General features: G+C 38.2%; 2 protein-coding genes across 2 annotated transcripts; both read left to right on the forward strand.

The window, feature by feature from the left end:
* The first annotated feature begins 5,798 nt into the window (after positions 1-5,798).
* On the forward strand, positions 5,799-9,204 carry lrit1b (leucine-rich repeat, immunoglobulin-like and transmembrane domains 1b). The gene is made up of 4 exons (XM_050060204.1): positions 5,799-6,052; positions 6,410-6,870; positions 7,139-7,444; positions 7,564-9,204. Exons 1-4 carry the CDS (start codon positions 5,931-5,933, stop codon positions 8,625-8,627), a joined length of 1,953 nt encoding a protein of 650 aa, XP_049916161.1. The 5' UTR covers positions 5,799-5,930; the 3' UTR covers positions 8,628-9,204.
* A 2,265-nt stretch (positions 9,205-11,469) lies between these two features.
* On the forward strand, positions 11,470-14,517 carry LOC126399909 (leucine-rich repeat, immunoglobulin-like domain and transmembrane domain-containing protein 2). The gene is made up of 3 exons (XM_050060241.1): positions 11,470-11,597; positions 11,812-12,593; positions 12,789-14,517. The coding sequence occupies exons 1-3, from the start codon at positions 11,488-11,490 to the stop codon at positions 13,574-13,576; spliced, it is 1,680 nt and encodes a 559-aa protein (XP_049916198.1). The 5' UTR covers positions 11,470-11,487; the 3' UTR covers positions 13,577-14,517.
* The last annotated feature ends 4,111 nt before the right edge of the window (positions 14,518-18,628 follow it).

The raw sequence follows: 18,628 nt of genomic DNA on the forward strand, positions 1-18,628 counted from the left end.
ATGTTAAGGCGACCTCCCCTCACATTACTTAATCCAGCTGACGGTGTTTGTGTTGTTGTGGGTGATAAGGGAAAAAGGAAACATGGGAAATGCTGTTCTTAAGGTTGCTTGATATGTTGAGCAACAAGTGGCCTGATAAAGAAAACCACAGTTTTAACTCTTGCATACACAACACATGATTAAAGTCAGTGTGTAGTGGTTAATAAGCTTTATATTGAATTACTAGTTTTATTTGATTTATTTAATGAACATGTTATAATGAATATAAGGCTTAATAAAGGATGCTGCTGTTACGTTAAATTAAATAAATTAATAATAATAATTAAAATAAGTACGACCCTTGGAAATGGCAAAAAATGGGCACCAAAATTGCACAGTAAATTCAAAATGGCGGACTTCCTGTTGAGTTTAGAGTATGGCTCCAAGAGGCTTTTTTGTACGTCTTAGAGTGTCACATGTGTCTGTCGAGTTTCTTACATGTAGGTGAAACCAGCTTCAGGGGCTGGTCCGTAGAAAATGTGTAGCGGGTGCTACTGGGACATTTCTTGACACTCATTTACCAAACCTATATCAGATGTAGATTTTCGCCAGTTAACGTATTCGTGCCAAAATTGGTGAGTTTTCAAGCATGTTTAGGACCTCAAAAATCTGACTAATTTCCAAAATAATAATAATAATAATAGTACTAATAATAATAACTTGAGTAGTGCATGCCTCTACTTCCTGGAAACAGTCTTCCTCCTCTCATGCTCTTCCTGATGTTTTCTCCATTTTCCCCCCTTCAGATGTTTTTTTTGGGGGGGAAGTTTTTCTCATTCAAATCAGAATCAGAATCAGAATCAGAGTCAGCTTTATTTGGCAAGTACGTATGTACACACAAGCAATAGGTGGCCCCTCTAACCATTTTCTGATTCACAATGAAAATAAGTTGATTCACATGGGATTCTTTTTTCACTTTTAATGTAAATAAAGTGCCAGGGTGCACAAAAAGCATCAAACTAGAGCTTGCTTATAAAAAAAAAATGCCAGAGGAGGGTCCCCCAGACAAAAGTCCTGGCTAAGCCCTGAATTGTCTCAAATCCAAGAAACACCCCTGTGTTCTCCTAAACTGCGCAGAGCTTTTACAACTGGCCCACGGCCACCTGTCATTTTGCAAAAGTGGCCCCAGGGCAAAGCAAGCTGAGTGTCCCTGCTGCACAGATCGTAAAGCAAAAGGCAAATATATGATTTATTAAACTGACTTGACTTGATTTAAAAACACTGCTCAAGTTAGGAAATATTTTGTCGAATTTTTATGAATGCCTCTTTTTCAAATTTAAAAATTGTGCAAAAAGCCCCAGCTGTGCAAAACAAAAATAAGCCTGCATATTTTCTTCTTACCTGTAGCGCTATTTATCAGTAGATTTTTTTTTGGTGTGAGCTGCTGAGTGTTGGAGATATCGGCTGTAGAGATGTCTGCCTTCTCTCCAATATAATGAAACTAGATGGCACTCAGCTTGTGGTGCTCAAAGTGTCAAAAGAAAATATATTTGAAAAACTCAACAGCAATGTCTCTTTCCAGAAATTATGACCTGGTTACTCAAGATAATCCACAGACCTTGTTGTGAGCATTCATTCACTCATTTTCTGTAACCACTTATCCTGTTAGGGTTCACAGGGCTGCTGGAGCCTATCCCAGCTGACATTGGGTGAGAGGCAGGGTACACCCTGGACAGGTCGCCAGACTATCACAGGGCTGACACATAGAGACAGACAACCATTCACACTCACATTCACACCTACGAGTAATTTAAAGTCAGCATTAACCTGCATGTCTTTGGACTGTGGGAGGAAGCTGGAGTACCTGGAGAAAAGCCACGCAGTGAGCAGCTGCATTCGCCATATCACCATGCAGAGGGAACCGTGCATCCACTGTTAGCTCACCTAGCACCACTGAGCTAGCTAACATTACAGCTTGGATTTTGGGTTGACCTGTCCCTTTAATCTCAGGGAAGACAGTTTTTCAACATTACATCCTTGTACAGCATTCTCTCTGTCAAAAACACATAATATCTTCTTTTATTTGACTCAAACTCAAACTGCTCCTCTCTTAGTAGCCACATTAAGTGTAAAAGGTCAAATAAAAACTTTGTGAAACCATCACAACCTAATTCATTTACTCATTTATATTTGTGGATCAAAATATCTCTAAAAATGGAGGGCAGCAGAAAGTGACCTTTGGCACTCGCAGCAGCATGAACATTTAAAAATGTAACATTTGGGCAGAGTTTGATTGCATCACTAATCTGCCCACAGATTACCACAAACTCATTAACTATGAAGTAATGATGTGTCCCAATAGACTTATAATACCCCTTTTCTCCAACGGCCCATATTGTCCTAACTGAAGGCTCAGCGCTGCGTCCAGTTACAGACTCCCACACATTCAGCTGGAGTGTTGATGCTCATCATCTGCTGCTCCGACACAGTTTAGTGACACAAATGTGTTTATATCTCACAGACAAATTAGACAACATGGAGAATGGAGACAGAATGTTTTTATTGCTGCTAAATCCATACAGGAGGCCGGGCAGGAACATAAAGCAGCAGAGGGCTGATTTCACAATGCAATAAAACAATCTGTTAATCTACCGCAGCTGAGTGTGAGGAAATAAGAGCCGGTATGAGCCAACTGAGAACACGACTGTAGTGGATTGATCAACTGGTATAAATAGCAATCTTTGTTTAGCAGGTTTGTGTCGTGTTTTAATGAACTCTGCACCATCTGGTTTATTCAGATGTCATTGTCACAGTGTTTGTTTTAGCCTAACAGCATGTGCAAGTTAAAGCACCGTGCAACAGTCTCCCACTTTTTGTCTGTATATTGACAGACACTGGACAAAAATATCCTGCTGCTAACAAAAGTTAGCACAAAAGTTTGGGAATAAAGCCCATGACTGTAACTGACCTGAATACCCTGTCTGTGGTATTTTTTTGTGCCAAAGTGCTCCCTTGCAGTGGTTACACATTAATGCATTAGCTAACAGTTAATTACACCGTCATAATCTGCTGGTTTTGCAATGAAACAAAGGTTTCACTGTAGAAATTGCTTTCGTACCAACACACTCTGAAGCTCAGGAGAGAGATAAATGTTTTCATTTTGAAAGTATCAAGTGATACCATCAGAAATGAGAAGTACTTAAGTAGCTTTATACCTTTACACAAGGTGTAAACATGACAGTAGCAGAGGACTTTAATTTTGACAAAATGTTGGACATTTACACCATAAATTGATGCAGAAAAGGCACAAATTAGTGCATAAAAATCCACCAAATTTGCAGGAAATGAAATGTTTGATGCTCAGAATTTCCTGGCAGAGGTCAAGGCTATTCAAAGAAGGCTGAGTACCCACACTCTTTGACCCCATTGGAGCTACAGGGTATGGCACATGCACAATGTAACTGGAGCTGCAATGCTGTCGAGTTACAGGAGACAGCGCTAAAAAATAAAGGGACACTACCTGCTCAGGTGCTCTTCAGATGCTCTTTTGAGCCTCCTTGGGTGCACTCAGCCTGACAGAACTTTTGGGTACACTCAAATGGATTGCGGCTGATATGTAATAGAAGGTTTGGATATAGAGAGCAGTTGTTTACGGTCTTTTATTACAGAACTTTTCAATAATTACAGAATTGTAATTCTTACTCACATCTTTATATTAGGTACAAGAAAACGTTCTGACCCAAGACCGACTGCAGACTTTTGTAAGCACCGTTAGCTGCTAGGTGCCAGCTTAGCTTCCATGTTGACAGCCGTGTACAGACAATCCTGCCTCTGACTCTGAGTCATGTATCATCTTAATATCATATACAGCTCCTTTAAGTAATAATATTCAATGATGCAGTAAATTATTACAAAAATAACAGTACAGGCAGTGTGGTTGCACTGGGGCCCATGGGGAGGGGGACCGACCTCTCAAGAGCAGAGAACGGACCCTTGTGAGTGATTCAACTTGCCACCTCAGAAATATGTCTGTGTTCAAATAAGAACACACATTAAAATACAAATGCTGTCATCTGCTATATATACCCTTGAGAAAGCAAACCATCTCGTCAATGTTTCTTTTTTTTTCTTTTTGCACTGGGGCCCATCCTAACTATCATACGCCACTGATTTTGCTGATTATACTTTTTTATTTTTGCATTTGCTTTGCTACATTTGCTACATGTAAAGAATTATATATTTTTTGTTTTTCTACTTTTACTTAGGATGTGAGTACTTCTTACTCCACTGCAGAAACTGTTAAGCATTTTTGAGATAACGCAAAGTGTTCAACAGATGACAATGTCTTCGATTAGAAATGCACATTTTGGTAGTTCATGTTTAATTTTTTCCTCTCCAGGTTTGTCACATTACATCTCCCCTCCTTCAAACAGCAATACTCGTACACAGACAGGGGCCATTCTTTTTTAATAGAACATTTATTCTTGCAACTACATTTTTTTTTCTGCTTGGGGACAACCCTTCTCAAGAAAATAGAGCAAACATGTATTAATAAGAGACAGCGAGATGACTGGATTAAAGGATTTGAAATCCCGCCGGATAGCCGTGTCTTTAAACCTCTGCACCTGTGAAAAACCCCCAGAGACGGTGACATCACGTCTGTCATCCACAAAGTGTGTCACACACACAGAAGGTGAACGTGCTCTGCAGGATACTATTGAAAATTATACATAATACAGTGTACAGTAGCAACAGCACCAAAAAATAGAGATTATTCTTACACTATTATATGACTTATTTTTAGTAGTGTAAAAATGATCCTTTATTTGATATTCAAACTACATGATCAGCTGCATGTGTTAACTCAGTGTTGTCATTTATGTGGTTTGAAGTTTGATCTAATAACAAGAAGCTGTGTGATACCATACAGTTAATACATGTGGTAACTCTCCACTGCCATCTAGTGGTCATGTGTTGCTACCTTTTTAGCCAGCATGTAAACTACAGCCTATTTAACACTTATAGACTTTAAAGTAATACATAATTTTAGGGCAGGTTAACACAATGAGAGCAGATTGATTGATTTTTGTTTGTGTCATGCACACTTACATGTGCCCAAACCTCATGGGTTTACAAGACACCTTTACAATGGCATTGCAGTAACAATCCAAAGAAATTTAAAAAAAAAAGAAATTCAGCCACAAAAAATGTTCCCAACCTGAAACAAAACTCAAATTTTTCCTGATCATCCAGCCAAAAGAACTCAACATAGACAGAGTTCATCTTACTTAAAAGTACACTCCTTATGTCTTCATACACAGGACAGTGAAACAAGAAGTGAAACTCTCTCTCAACTTCACCTAAATTATACAGCAAACAAATTCTGTCCTCCTCTGGGGTGGCGTTAAACCTTCCAGTCTCTAAGGCTGATGGAAACAAGAGCAGGTATTTATGAAAATGTTCTGAAACATAAAAATAAAAATATTAAGACAGTGAAAAAAAAAATCCTCATTTTAAAAATAATTCTACATGAAAAAAGTTTAATGTTTTAATTTTTCATGATGATACATGAACTACATGTATTGTTGATAGATTTTGTTTACCTGCAGCCTCCACTTCATTTAGGCGCTGCACAATCAGTTGTGTCCATAATTAACCATCCAATCAACTATTGGAAAGTGTTTCCCTGAGAATAAAAGTAAAAACGATGCAGCCTATCAGCTTCCAGGAAGCAATAGCCTAATCGTGTGAATGAAAATAACCCAAGTCCTTCACTAATCCCTGCCTATCCTTTTTATCTCAGGATTCAGACCAGTCGGTGCAGTATGGAGCTGTGAGCCTGCACACCACCACCATGCATCCGAAGCCTCAGTAACAAGAGCTGTAGCAACTATTTTTTTTTTTTAATTGTAGTTTAGCTGCATAGCATCTAGTAGCTTGCAGGAGGAAAAATGAGTCGACATTTTGCTGCTGCTTTTTGTTTGGCTTTAGTTTTTCTTCCTCTGCTGAGCAGCTCGTGTCCTGCACAATGCAGCTGCTTCTTCCACAAACTGAGCGACGGATCAAAAGCAAGGTAAATATTGTGATACATTAAATGTCATGGTTTGAATTTTATTCTCAGTACATGTGTTGTATTTGTTCTTGCGTGCAGAAGTGATTTTCACTGCAGCTTTCTTCTGTTCAGTCACTCTGTATAGTGGAGGATTAACTTGGAGTTGCCCTTTAATCTCCTTTGCTTGTTACTGAACAATAGGTTACTACGTTTTTCCTCAAATAAATGCTTAACTAGATTATTTTTTGTGTAAAATAGAGGCAGAAAATACAAGTTGTTTGCTACTGAATCAACTCCACCAACCTCCTACAATTTGAAAGTAGCTTTAGTCTTGTTCCTTTAACTGTCACATTATAAATGATGGCATTTTTCTTGCAGGAGCGTGCTTTGCAACGATCCAGAGATCACTGTGGTCCCTCCAAATTTCCCCATCGACACCTCGAAGCTGCGCATCGAGAAGACAGCGATCACACGGATCGCAAGCGACAACTTCCACTACCTCAACAACCTGGAGTTCCTGTGGATGTCTTTCAATTCGCTGAATTCACTGAGCGTCGACAGTTTCCGAGGTCTTTACAACCTGGACGAGCTTCGGCTGGATGGCAACTCCCTCACCTCCTTTCCCTGGGACTCTCTGACAGACATGCCAAACCTGAGGCTCCTCGACTTACACAACAACAAGATCTCCACCATCCCTGCGGACGCCACCATGTACATAAAGAATCTCACCTATCTGGATTTATCCAGCAACACTCTGACGACCGTCCCTGCTGACGTTCTCACAGTGTGGCTGAGTGTGAAGCCATCTCAGGACGCAGATTCCTCTAAACTAATTCTGGGTGAGGATCAAGCTGTGATATATTTATTCTTTGTAAGCTGCCTTGCATGATAACCACTTCTTTGACACCAGAAGTATTTAAAGCTGAGTTGGGGATTAGTCTAATTATAGATATTGTGTGCAGTGTGTCAAGTTGTCAGACTAGTTCTATTTATTTTAACTACCTTACAACTCATTAAGGAAAATGTACTGGAAGGTGGTGACTGTGTGCAGATGCTGAGATTTTCATCTCACTGACAGCCCTTTGTCACACTTGATTTCCTCTGCAGGTCTCCATGACAACCCCTGGCTGTGTGACTGCCGATTGTACGATCTGGTCCAGTTTCAGAAATCCCCATCATCATCAGTGGCTCTCATCGACACCCGGCTGCGGTGTGCTGATCCTGAGAGCTTGTCAGGGGTTCTTTTCACTGAAGCGGAGCTGCAGAGGTGCCAGGGCCCTCGGGTGCACACAGCCGTGGCTCGTGTGCGCAGCTCGCTGGGCAACAACGTCTTGCTGCGCTGTGGCACAGTTGGAGTCCCCATCCCTGAGTTGTCCTGGAGCCGTGCTGATGGCAAGAAAATGAACGGCACAGGTGAGTTTGCCAAGATTAGAAGAGTATCTATTTCCGTCCAAGTCAACATGTCAGTGAGATTAAAGTTTTTCTTTTTGTGCTAATCTGTTTAACTAATCTCTAATTTTATTATTTTTCAGTTCAAGAAGAGATTTCAAAGGAGGGCATCATCTGGTCGATTCTGAGCGTGCCTGCAGTTGCTTACAAAGATTCTGGGAAATATATATGCAAAGCAACCAACTTTGTGGGCACCGCGGACGCCATCATCTCTTTGGTGATCACAGATTCCTTTCGGTCAGAGGAAGCAGGTGGTGGCGTATCGAAGAGAAACAGAGGGAAGAAACCTGGCGGCATCGGAAGAGCAGCATACCAGGAGAAACTTATCGCCAGATATGTTCCTCCACCAACCACCACGGCTGCCCAGCCCATCATCGAACCTCTCAATGGCAAAGGCGTGACTGGGAAGTACGAGATTGAGAGCTACAGCGTCTCTGATGGCGCTTCTGAGGGACGGGGCAAAGCATCAGAAGCTGAGAAGCCAGTGGAGCTGGATGCCTTGAGTAACTTAGCCGCCAATGCCTCGTCCTTACAGCAAGCTCCTGAGAAAAGGATAGTGCGTTCGGTGAAGGTGATTGGCGACACCGACCATACCGTCTCTCTGAACTGGCGAGCCCCCGCAGCCACAAACACCACAGAGTTCAGTGTCCTATATGCTGTATTTGGTGAAAGGGACATGCGTCGGGTGAACGTAGGCGCCGGAAAGAACCGGATCACCATTGACGGCCTTGTGCCAAAGACAAAGTACATTGCTTGTGTTTGCGTCAAAGGCCTGATCCCGAAAAAGGAGCAGTGTGTAATCTTCTCAACAGATGAGGCGGCCAGTGCCAGTGGCACTCAGAAGCTCATTAATGTGGTGGTGATAACGGTGGCGTGCGTGATTGCTGTCCCCCTGACACTGATTGTTTGCTGCGGGGCGCTAAAGAAGCGCTGCCAAAAGCTTCTGGGGCGGCAGTCCAAGGAAATTCAGGACTCATATGTCACGTTTGAGACCCTGGGCCCCGGGGGCAAAGCTAAAGGGATGGAGGGTGAGTACCTGACCAGGCTGAATCCTGACGAATCAAACAGGCTGCTCTCAGCGAGGTCCAGTGTTGACTCAGAGGCCACAGCCAGGACTGAAGGGCCACCTAGCGAGTATTTCTGCTAAAACCAAACGAATGCCTCAACCTCCAGAGGATGCACTTTGTTTTTTTGTTTTTTTAAACAGCCTGGGATGTGAATAGATAAAACTGCTGTGCTCAGAGACTCAAAAGACTGAGAACACTGATGACTCAGTCAGCTGTGGATACATGAAGTTGTTTTACAGCCTTGTGGGACTAAAACCCACCATTCATTTGGTGGACTGCAAAAAAGGGAAAATACACACAATGACATGGTTTCCATATTCACATGTGGTGTACAGTAAATGTGTAAAAATAACTTTTTTTAAATACATCATGCATTTTTTAAGGTGATGTTTTGCAAAGGAAGATGTTGCCCTAAATTATCTAAAACACAATCTTTTTCTTCTCCGAGATGTAACCTCTGCAATGTGTTAAAATCTTTATTTAAAACATATTTAGAGAGATCATGAACCAGCAGTTATTAGTCTATTTTGTATGTCAGTATGATGTTAACGTGCCAGGCTCACTGTTGGGCCAAGAACCCTAAATACAGTAGCCTACATTTTATAATGTGTAAATATCCATGACCTGAAATGTATGTGTATGTCTGAATGTACTGTATAAAAATAAATATTTTTTATATTTATCTACGGGCTCAAGCTTTTTTCTTATGTCTCAGAATATTGGGTCTTTGAATAGATCAATATTCATCTTGACTGAAGCAGATTAAAAAGTACGCTGTTAAAAAGTAGCATTTAAAGGGCTAGCATGCAGGATTTAGTGGTATTTGACGATGAGGTTGCAAAACTGAAACTTTTCCTACTACAACTACTGTGGCCGATGTGAAAACAAGAATGGCTCTATCTAGAGTCAAAGTTTAGTTTGTTCGTTCTGAGCTACTGTATAAACAACATGGCTGACTCCGTGGATGAGGACCCCTCCATATGTATTTATAAACAGCTCTTTCTAAGGTAACAAAAACACAAAAAATTTTTCAGGTGATTATAAACTAATAAAAATCTCGTCATTAATATCATACAGCTGACCATTTCTGCCAATAGACGCCCTTAAATCCTCCACACTGGACCTTTAATGAATGTAAACATCCGTGTATTATGCAGACTGCTAATTCACTGATGCAGGTAAACATGCAGCTAATCTCAGTCAGGTCACTTTGCATTCAAAACCAGGGGTGTAAATATAGACAGTGGAGGTAGTGCGGTTACACTGAGGCCTTTTTTCTTTAGTTGTAAAACAGTCAGTAGCATCTATATTCTAAAATGATATGTTTATTCTATGAATATAAATCAACTATTCTATATATCAAATACTCCATAACGATAAATCAACTATTACTTTTGTTGTTTTGTTAAATTAATTAATTTCTTTCTTTTCTTTTTTGTTTTGTATTTTATTGTTGATGTTATCCAATGTTCAGAAAAACAGCAGATTTTTCTTTTCTCAGGTGAACGCATAACACTTCTTTAGATGTGTAATCTGGAATGAGATAAATTACATGTAAGCTTTTTTTCCCTTTAAATCACTAATTGGTTTTTATGGCTAAGTGGCAAATGTTAGCATGCTAACACACTAAACTAGGATGGTGAACATGGTAAACGTTATACCTGCTAGATGTGCATGTTAGCATTGTTATTGTGAGGATGTTAGCATGCTAACGTTAGCATTTAGCTCAGAGTACCTTTGTTCTGAGCCAAAGTACAGCCTCACAAGAGCAGCTAGCATCTTGTCTTGCTCTTGTGAACACATACTGTCAAGTGCTGCATTGACAAATACGGCGTTCTGTGATAAAAATTATGATTTAATAAATTGAACTCTAGAGCTTAGAATGTACAGATTTGTGAACTAATTCATCCTTAAATATTTTAGTTAATGAAATCACTAACTCAACTTCAGGACAGTTTGTTTTGTGCCTTCAGTAAAACAAGTATCTAGATACACGAAACTTACCTTATTAAAAAGTATTTTTCAAAGAAATTTGGCGAACAAATATGCAAATATGTACTACCTTGCAGTGGTGTAGTTGATCAGGTGGATGTACTACTAGGTAGATGGGTAGGTTATTGAGGAGGAAGTGGGTATACTCTCCTTTATGTTCCAATGGTGTTTTGGCTGATAGGTGGGTACACTAAACGCCCAGAGAAAGAGGTGGGTATGACCCATATACCTGCATATACCCTCCACTGCATCATTACTACCATGCAAGCAAACTGACAATGAGGGATCATCGATATCTATATCTTTAACTTGCATGATGACTCTTTACCTGTTAAACTAGCATGTATGCTGATAAAAAGCTGGGACATTGAAGGAGAAATGTCTGTTACAGATTGAATATAAAATGTTGTAGATGTTGTCTGTTTTCACACTTGCTTTATATGCTGATTTAACAACCTGAGAGACAACCAGTGTTCAGATTATTGAGGTCAGATTACAGCCCTCTCCAGACATCTGTCTCTGTCTCTGTGCAGCCCTCCCTCTCTGCGCTGCTAAGCCCGACGGGCTCCGGCCCACTTAATACAGATGGCCCTCCTGTCATGTCGATGCCTGCGCTTTGGCGGGGGACAAATAAATTAAATTAGACTGATGTAAAGCAGTTTGGGGTCATACCTGAGAGCAGAACTGTAATACAATCAAACACAACTCAGTGTATTGGGATTGAATTTGAAATGAATTTGTGGGTATGAGTGTTTTCATGAGTGTTTGAAGAGATCTGATGATGTTTTCTAGACAAAGTGGACCATTGCTATAAATACACCTTTCTTATGTGTCTCATGTCACTTGGTGTCTTAAGTGTTACGTCAAGGAGGATTAAGGTAATAGGCTTTCGTCCACGCAGTCCATGTCCTGCCCTCTCAGGCCTATTTCACATGCTCCTCCAGGAATATGGACGCCTCTCATGTCGAGTTATGTATCGCTTTGTTATTTTATCTAATCACCCCTGGATCATCAACTTGTGTGACCGGTTGCTCCTGTACAGATGACAACTTGGGCAGGTAAGTAACCACTCAAACTATACAAACTCTTAAAAGTAGTCAATGTTTAACCCTGTTTTAAACAACACAGGTGTTTGAAATGTAACCTGCTGACCAAATTGTTCTAAAATCCTTCAAATACTATCCCATAAATGTGGGCAAATGGTGCACATGGGTAGCTGTGAAGATAAAATATACAAGTCTTGCATCTGAACATTTTGTCTTCCCATTCTAGGACTTTACTATGTATGGAAACCACCATGGGACGAATCCCAGACAACATCCCACAGGATTTCACCAAAATCCGAATAGAAAACTGCCACCTGACCGAGTTACCGCGAGGATCTTTCTCTAAAGTTAGTGCCTTGGAGCTCCTCTGGTTGAATTTTAACGAGATCACCCTGATGAACATCAAAAGCCTGGAGGGGCTGGCCAACCTGACTGAGCTCAGGCTGCAAGGGAACAAGCTGACTTCAGTAACATGGACGGCATTTCAGGACACGCCGAAACTGAAGATTTTGGACCTGAAGCACAATCAACTGGATGTTCTGCCTGAACACGCTCTGAGATACTTACCTGCCCTGATCTACTTAGATTTATCCTTCAATCAGCTTACTGTCATATCAAAAGATGTCTTCACTAATTGGCCTCTTTATCAAACGGCAGCCAAAGCGTGGGGGAAAGAAGGGCTGGTCTCCAATGTGGTTCTTGCGCTGCACGACAACCCCTGGTTGTGCGATTGCCGCCTCAAAGGCTTTGTTGAATTCATCAGGGCGGTCAGCCCTCCCATCATTCTCATGAACTCTTATCTGATGTGTTCGGGCCCCGCCTCCAAAACGGACAAGTTTTTCCACGAGGTTCAGTTAAAAACATGCATGAAGCCAGTGGCCTCTGCCCCAGAGACCAACATCATTTTACCTCTCGGAGCAAATGCAACACTCACATGCTTAGTAAAGGCCAGGCCAGGTCCGACCATCCGGTGGATGTACAGTCTGAAGATTATAAGAGGATTTGCTGGTAAGATTTTTTTTTTTTTCCATCACTATCATCCATTAAACTGTTGTAAACCTGCTCCAGGAGCACTTAGTGTGGTGTGTGTTGAACTTGTGCCTCATCTGTGTCATGAAAAGATGCAGGAACAGTGTCGTTTCTAGGGTTACGTTACTACATCTTTTTCAGACGTAAACAAGCCTCTCTAATATCTCCTCACAGCTACAGAGACTCACATAGACGAGGAGACCGTCACCTCCAAGCTGGTCATCCCCTCTCTTCACCTGGCAGACCGAGGACTCTACACCTGCATGGCCAACAACTTCATTGGCAACTCCTCTGTCAGCATCGCAGTTAACATCAGCTCCTCAAATTCCTCCGCTCCTCTTCCTCCACCTGTTCCCATGTTGTCGTCCGATGAGAACGCCTACATCGACATCCGCATCGCCAAACAGACGGTCTACGGTATCACCCTGGAGTGGTACGCAGTAACAGACAACCCAGCAGAGACCTGGTTCACCATCCACTTTGGCAAATATGATTCACCCAAAAAGGAGATGATCTACATTGGCCCCGGCATCAACAGCTACTCCATCAGCGACCTGCTTCCTGTCACCAAATACGAGGTGTGCGTGAGCTTGAAGAACCATCCACCCAAGGAGGGCCAGTGCATCGTGTTTGTGACAGGAAGTGACATCAGTGAGCTGGAGCAAAGAGAGAGGCTCATCCACATCATTGTAATCGTGTGCGCCATGGTGCTGGCAGTGCCGGCTGGCATGTACGCCTGCACCACGGAGGCTCGGTTCAGCTGCGTGGATCGCTGTGTGAATCTGTGGAAGACGCGCAGGCAGCACGGAGAGGACGTGCAGGGGACGGAGAGGCAGGGCACCTTCGATAGCCTGCAAGCGGGCAGCGAGGAAGGCCTGTGCAGGGACTCGAAGGAAAAGCCGAAAAAGAGGCGGAAGTCTGAGGACAGGTGCAAAGGAGGAAGTGCAGCTCACCTGTACTAGCTTCAAAGTTTAAAAATGTACATATATGTGTATTTGTAAATAATGAGTGTAGCCCCAGTTTGCACTTTTACATATGAATCATAGTGCCAAGCATCTGATTTTCAGAAAAATAATTACCTGTGATCTTTAAAAAGAACCTTTTCGCTGAAGGTATTTCAATATTTCAACAGCTGCACAATTTTTAACCCATTTCCCAAGTTGTTTACCATCTAGGAAGCTAGACATGACATCTCCTTGCTCTTTTTGCAGTAGAAGAAATGTCAACCTTTCATTTTGTTTGATGGAAGGTAAAGTCAATACAGACAAATATAACTGATAGTAACCATTTTTAATTTTCGTTCTCATCAAGCAAGAACATTTGTCAATTCCAGCCACCATCTTTGTTTGGATTAGGAAAGAGTTCAACTGAAGAGTCTGTCATGATTCTGTAAATAATTTAAAGTACACTTTGTTAAATGACTTTCTAGGTTTTTCAAAGATTGCAGGGATTCATTTTTGGGGAAATTTCATGTTTATTGTATTGTTGTAACTTAAATGTAGGACTAATACGCGCAAGGAAAAAATGGAGGTTATTCCAAGTATATAGTCATCCTGTAAATATATTTTTCAAGCTGCCTTCCTTTCTTACTTTGAAGACAATTTGTTATTATCTTTGTTAATATACATGTACAAAAATAAGTTTGTAATGAAATGCTTTTGATGTTTGCTTGGTTTCAGCTATTTTTCGTAATGTTTTGATACTAAATGCAAAAAAAATCCTGAACTTAAAAATGTAAATTATTAATACTTTGTATAAATGTTCACTGTAAACTTCACCAAACGAAACTGTAATCGTGTGTGCTGGTTCAGGAGATTTTAATCCACTTTATGTTGAAAATGTATTTTTTATTGTTTTTCTTTTCACGGACTAAAGATTTGCCGTCTAGTTATGGAATGACATGATGTTTGACATGGATTAAAGGAAAGTCAGAGACGAATGCTGAGACATACTCAGATTTTTTAGCACAATCACTCAGAGGATTTGTTACATAAGCTGTGTTTTCCCGTACATTTATACATACACTGCTAAGCAGATTAAAGTGATTTTCTAGCTGAATCCTAGTCAGCAGGACATGATATTTCCATTTAATGACAGCTCCACGCTCTCTGTGTGTCCTTCTATCAATTGAAAGAAAATAGAGGGTATGTGTTCATTTTCAGTTAGTTTTTTTCAGTCTTATTATAAATACTAATTATCTTCTTTCTTTTTGAGATAAACATTAAATAGATCTATTTAACTATGATAAGAAAAAGGGATTTTTAGTTATTTCACATCTACAGTGAAATCAGTGCGTCAATTAAACACACACACACACACACACACACACACACAAATATGTATATATCGTGAGTTTTTTTCAACATACCATACTATGACTTTTTTCAACATACACTACAATGAGTTTTTTTGGACATACTATATTATGTTTTTGTTCGACGTACTATACTATGACTTTTTTTCACGTACTGTGACTTATTTTGAAATACCATATTATGACTTTTTTGACATACTATACATGAAATTTTTTCAACATACCATAATATGGCTTTTTTTCGACATACTATACTATGACTTCTTATGACATTTTGACCGACATGCTATGGTATGACTTTTTATGGTATTTTAAACGACAAACTATACTATGACTTTTTTATGACATTTTAACCGACATACTATACTATGACATTTTTATGACATTTTGACCGACATACTATACTATGACATTTTGACCGACATACTATACTATGACTTTTTTATGATATTTTGCCCGACATGCTATACTACGACTTTTTTATGATATTTTGAACCACATACTATAGTATGACTTTTATATGACATTTTGACCAACATACTATACTATGACTTTTTTATGGTATTTTAAACGACATAATATACTATGACTTTTTTATGATATTTTGAACGACATGCCATACTATGACTTTTTTATGATATTTTAAACGACATGCTAGACTATGACGTTTTATGACATTTTGACTTTAAACGACATGCTAGACTATGACGTTTTATGACATTTTGACCAACATACTATACTATGACATGTTTATGACATTTTGACCGACATACTATACTATGACTTTTTTATGATATTTTGAACGACAGGCTATACTATGACTTTTTTATGATATTTTGAAGGACATCCTATACTATGACTTTTTTAGGACATTTTGAACGACATGCTATACTATGACTTTTTTATGATATACTAAGGCTTTTTTATGATATTTTGAACGACATGACTTTTTTATGATATACTATGACTTTTTTATATTTTGAACGACATACTATACTATGACGTTTTAATGATATTTTGAACCACATACTATAGTATGACTTTTATATGACATTTTGACCGACATACTATACTATGACTTTTTTATGGCATTTTAAACGACATACTATACTATGACTTTTTTATGGTATTTTAAACGATATACTATACTATGACTTTTTTATGATATTTTAAACGACATGCTAGACTATGACGTTTTATGACATTTTGACCGACATACTATACTATGACATTTTTATGACATTTTGCCCGACATACTATACTATGACTTTTTTATGATATTTTGCCCGACATGCTATACTACGACTTTTTTATGATATNCTTTTTTATGATATTTTGAACGAAATGCTATACTATGACTTTTTTATGATATTTTGAACGACATGCTATACTATGACTTTTTTTTATGATATTTTGAACGACATACTTTACTATAACTTTTTTATGATATTTTGAGCCACATACTATACTATGACTTTTATATGACATTTTGACCGACATACTATACTATGACTTTTTTATGGTATGTTAAACGACATACTATACTATGACTTTTTTATGATATTTTGAACCACATACCATAGTATGACTTTTATATGACATTTTGACCGACATACTATACTATGACTTTTTTATGATATTTTGAACGACATACTATACTATCACTTTTTTATGATATTTTAAATGACATGCTAGACTATGACGTTTTATGACATTTTGACCGACATACTATACAACGACTTTTTTATGATATTTTGAACCACATACTATAGTATGACTTTTATATGACATTTTGACCGACATACTATACTATGACTTTTTTATGGTATTTGAAACGAAATACTATACTATGACTTTTTTATGATATTTTAAACGACATGCTAGACTATGAAGTTTTATGACATTTTGACCGACATACTATACTATGACATTTTTATGACATTTTGACCGACATACTATACTATGACATTTTTATGATATTTTGCCCGACATGCTATACTACGACTTTTTTATGATATTTTGAACCACATACTATACTATGACTTTTTTATGGTATTTTAAACGACATATGTACTATGACTTTTTTATGATATTTTGCCCGATATGCTATACTACGCCTTTTTTATGATAGTTTGAACCACATACTATAGTATGACTTTTATATGACATTTTGACCGACATACTATACGATGACTTTTTTATGATATTTTAAACGACATACTATACTATGACTTTTTTATGATATTTTGAACGATATGCTATACTATGACTTTTTTATGGTATTTTAAACGACATACTATACTATGACTTTTTTATGATATTTTGACCGACATACTATGCTATGACTTTTTTATGATATTTTGAACCACATACTATACTATGACTTTTATATGACATTTTGACCGACATACTATACTATGACTTTTTTATGGTATTTTGAACGACATGCTATACAATGACTTTTTTATGATGTTTTAAACGACATACTATACTATGACTTTTTTATATTTTGAACGACATGCTATACTATGACATTTTTTTGATATTTTAAATGACATGCTATGGTATGACTTTTTGATGATATTGTAAACGACATACTATACTACGACTTTTTTATGATACTTTGAAGGACATGCTCTACTATGACTTTTTTATGATATTTTGACCGACATGCTACACTATGACTTCTTTATGACATTTTGACCGACATGCTATACTATGACTTTTTTATGACATTTTGAACGACATGCTATACTATGACATTTTTTCGATATTTTAAACGACATGCTATGGTATGACTTTTTGATGATATTTTAAACAACATACTATACTATGACTTTTTTATGATATTTTGAACGACATGACTTTTTTATGATATACTATGATTTTTTTATGATATTTTGAACGACATGACTTTTTTATGATATTTTGAAGGTCATGCTATACTATGACTTTTTTATGAAATTTTGAAGGACATGCTATACTATGACTTTTTTATGATATACTATGACTTTTTTATGATATTTTGAACGACATGACTTTTTTATGATATTTTGAAGGACATGCTATACTATGACTTTTTTATGATATTTTGACCGACATGCTACACTATGACTTCTTTATGACATTTTGACCGACATGCTATACTTTGACTTTCTTATGACATTTTGAAGGACATGCTATACTATGACTTTTTTATGACATTTTGACGGACATACTATACTAGGACTTTTTTATGATATTTTGAACAGCATACTATACTATGACTTTTTTATGATATTTTGAACGACATACTATACTATGACTTTTTTATGGTATTTTAAACGACATACTATAGTATGACTTTTTTATGGTATTTTAAACGACATGCTATACTACGACTTTTTTATGATATTTTGAACCACATACTATAGTATGACTTTTATATGACATTTTCACCGACATACTATACTATGACTTTTTTATGGTATTTTAAACGTCATACTATACTATGACTTTTTTATGGAATTTGAAACGACATGCTATACTATGACTTCTTTATGATATTTTGATCACCATACCATGGTATGACTTGTTTATGATATTTTGAGCAACAAACTATACTATGACTTTTTTTATGATATTTTGACCGACATGCTATGGTATGAATTTTTTATGATATTTTAAACAACATACTATACTATGACTTTTTTATGATATT

This window comes from Epinephelus moara, chromosome 13 (assembly GCF_006386435.1).
Source record: "Epinephelus moara isolate mb chromosome 13, YSFRI_EMoa_1.0, whole genome shotgun sequence".
Lineage (NCBI taxonomy): Eukaryota > Metazoa > Chordata > Actinopteri > Perciformes > Serranidae > Epinephelus > Epinephelus moara.

Excerpts from the sequence above, each read along its gene's own strand:
- lrit1b (XM_050060204.1), top strand. The coding sequence starts at position 5,931 with ATGAGTCGACATTTTGCTGCTGCTTTTTGTTTGGCTTTAGTTTTTCTT. Across the intron at positions 6,871-7,138 it reads TTCCTCTAAACTAATTCTGG|GTCTCCATGACAACCCCTGG; the intron begins GTGAGGATCAAG and ends TTTCCTCTGCAG. Across the intron at positions 7,445-7,563 it reads CAAGAAAATGAACGGCACAG|TTCAAGAAGAGATTTCAAAG; the intron begins GTGAGTTTGCCA and ends ATTATTTTTCAG.
- LOC126399909 (XM_050060241.1), top strand. The coding sequence starts at position 11,488 with ATGGACGCCTCTCATGTCGAGTTATGTATCGCTTTGTTATTTTATCTA. Across the intron at positions 11,598-11,811 it reads ACAGATGACAACTTGGGCAG|GACTTTACTATGTATGGAAA; the intron begins GTAAGTAACCAC and ends TTCCCATTCTAG. Across the intron at positions 12,594-12,788 it reads GATTATAAGAGGATTTGCTG|CTACAGAGACTCACATAGAC; the intron begins GTAAGATTTTTT and ends ATCTCCTCACAG.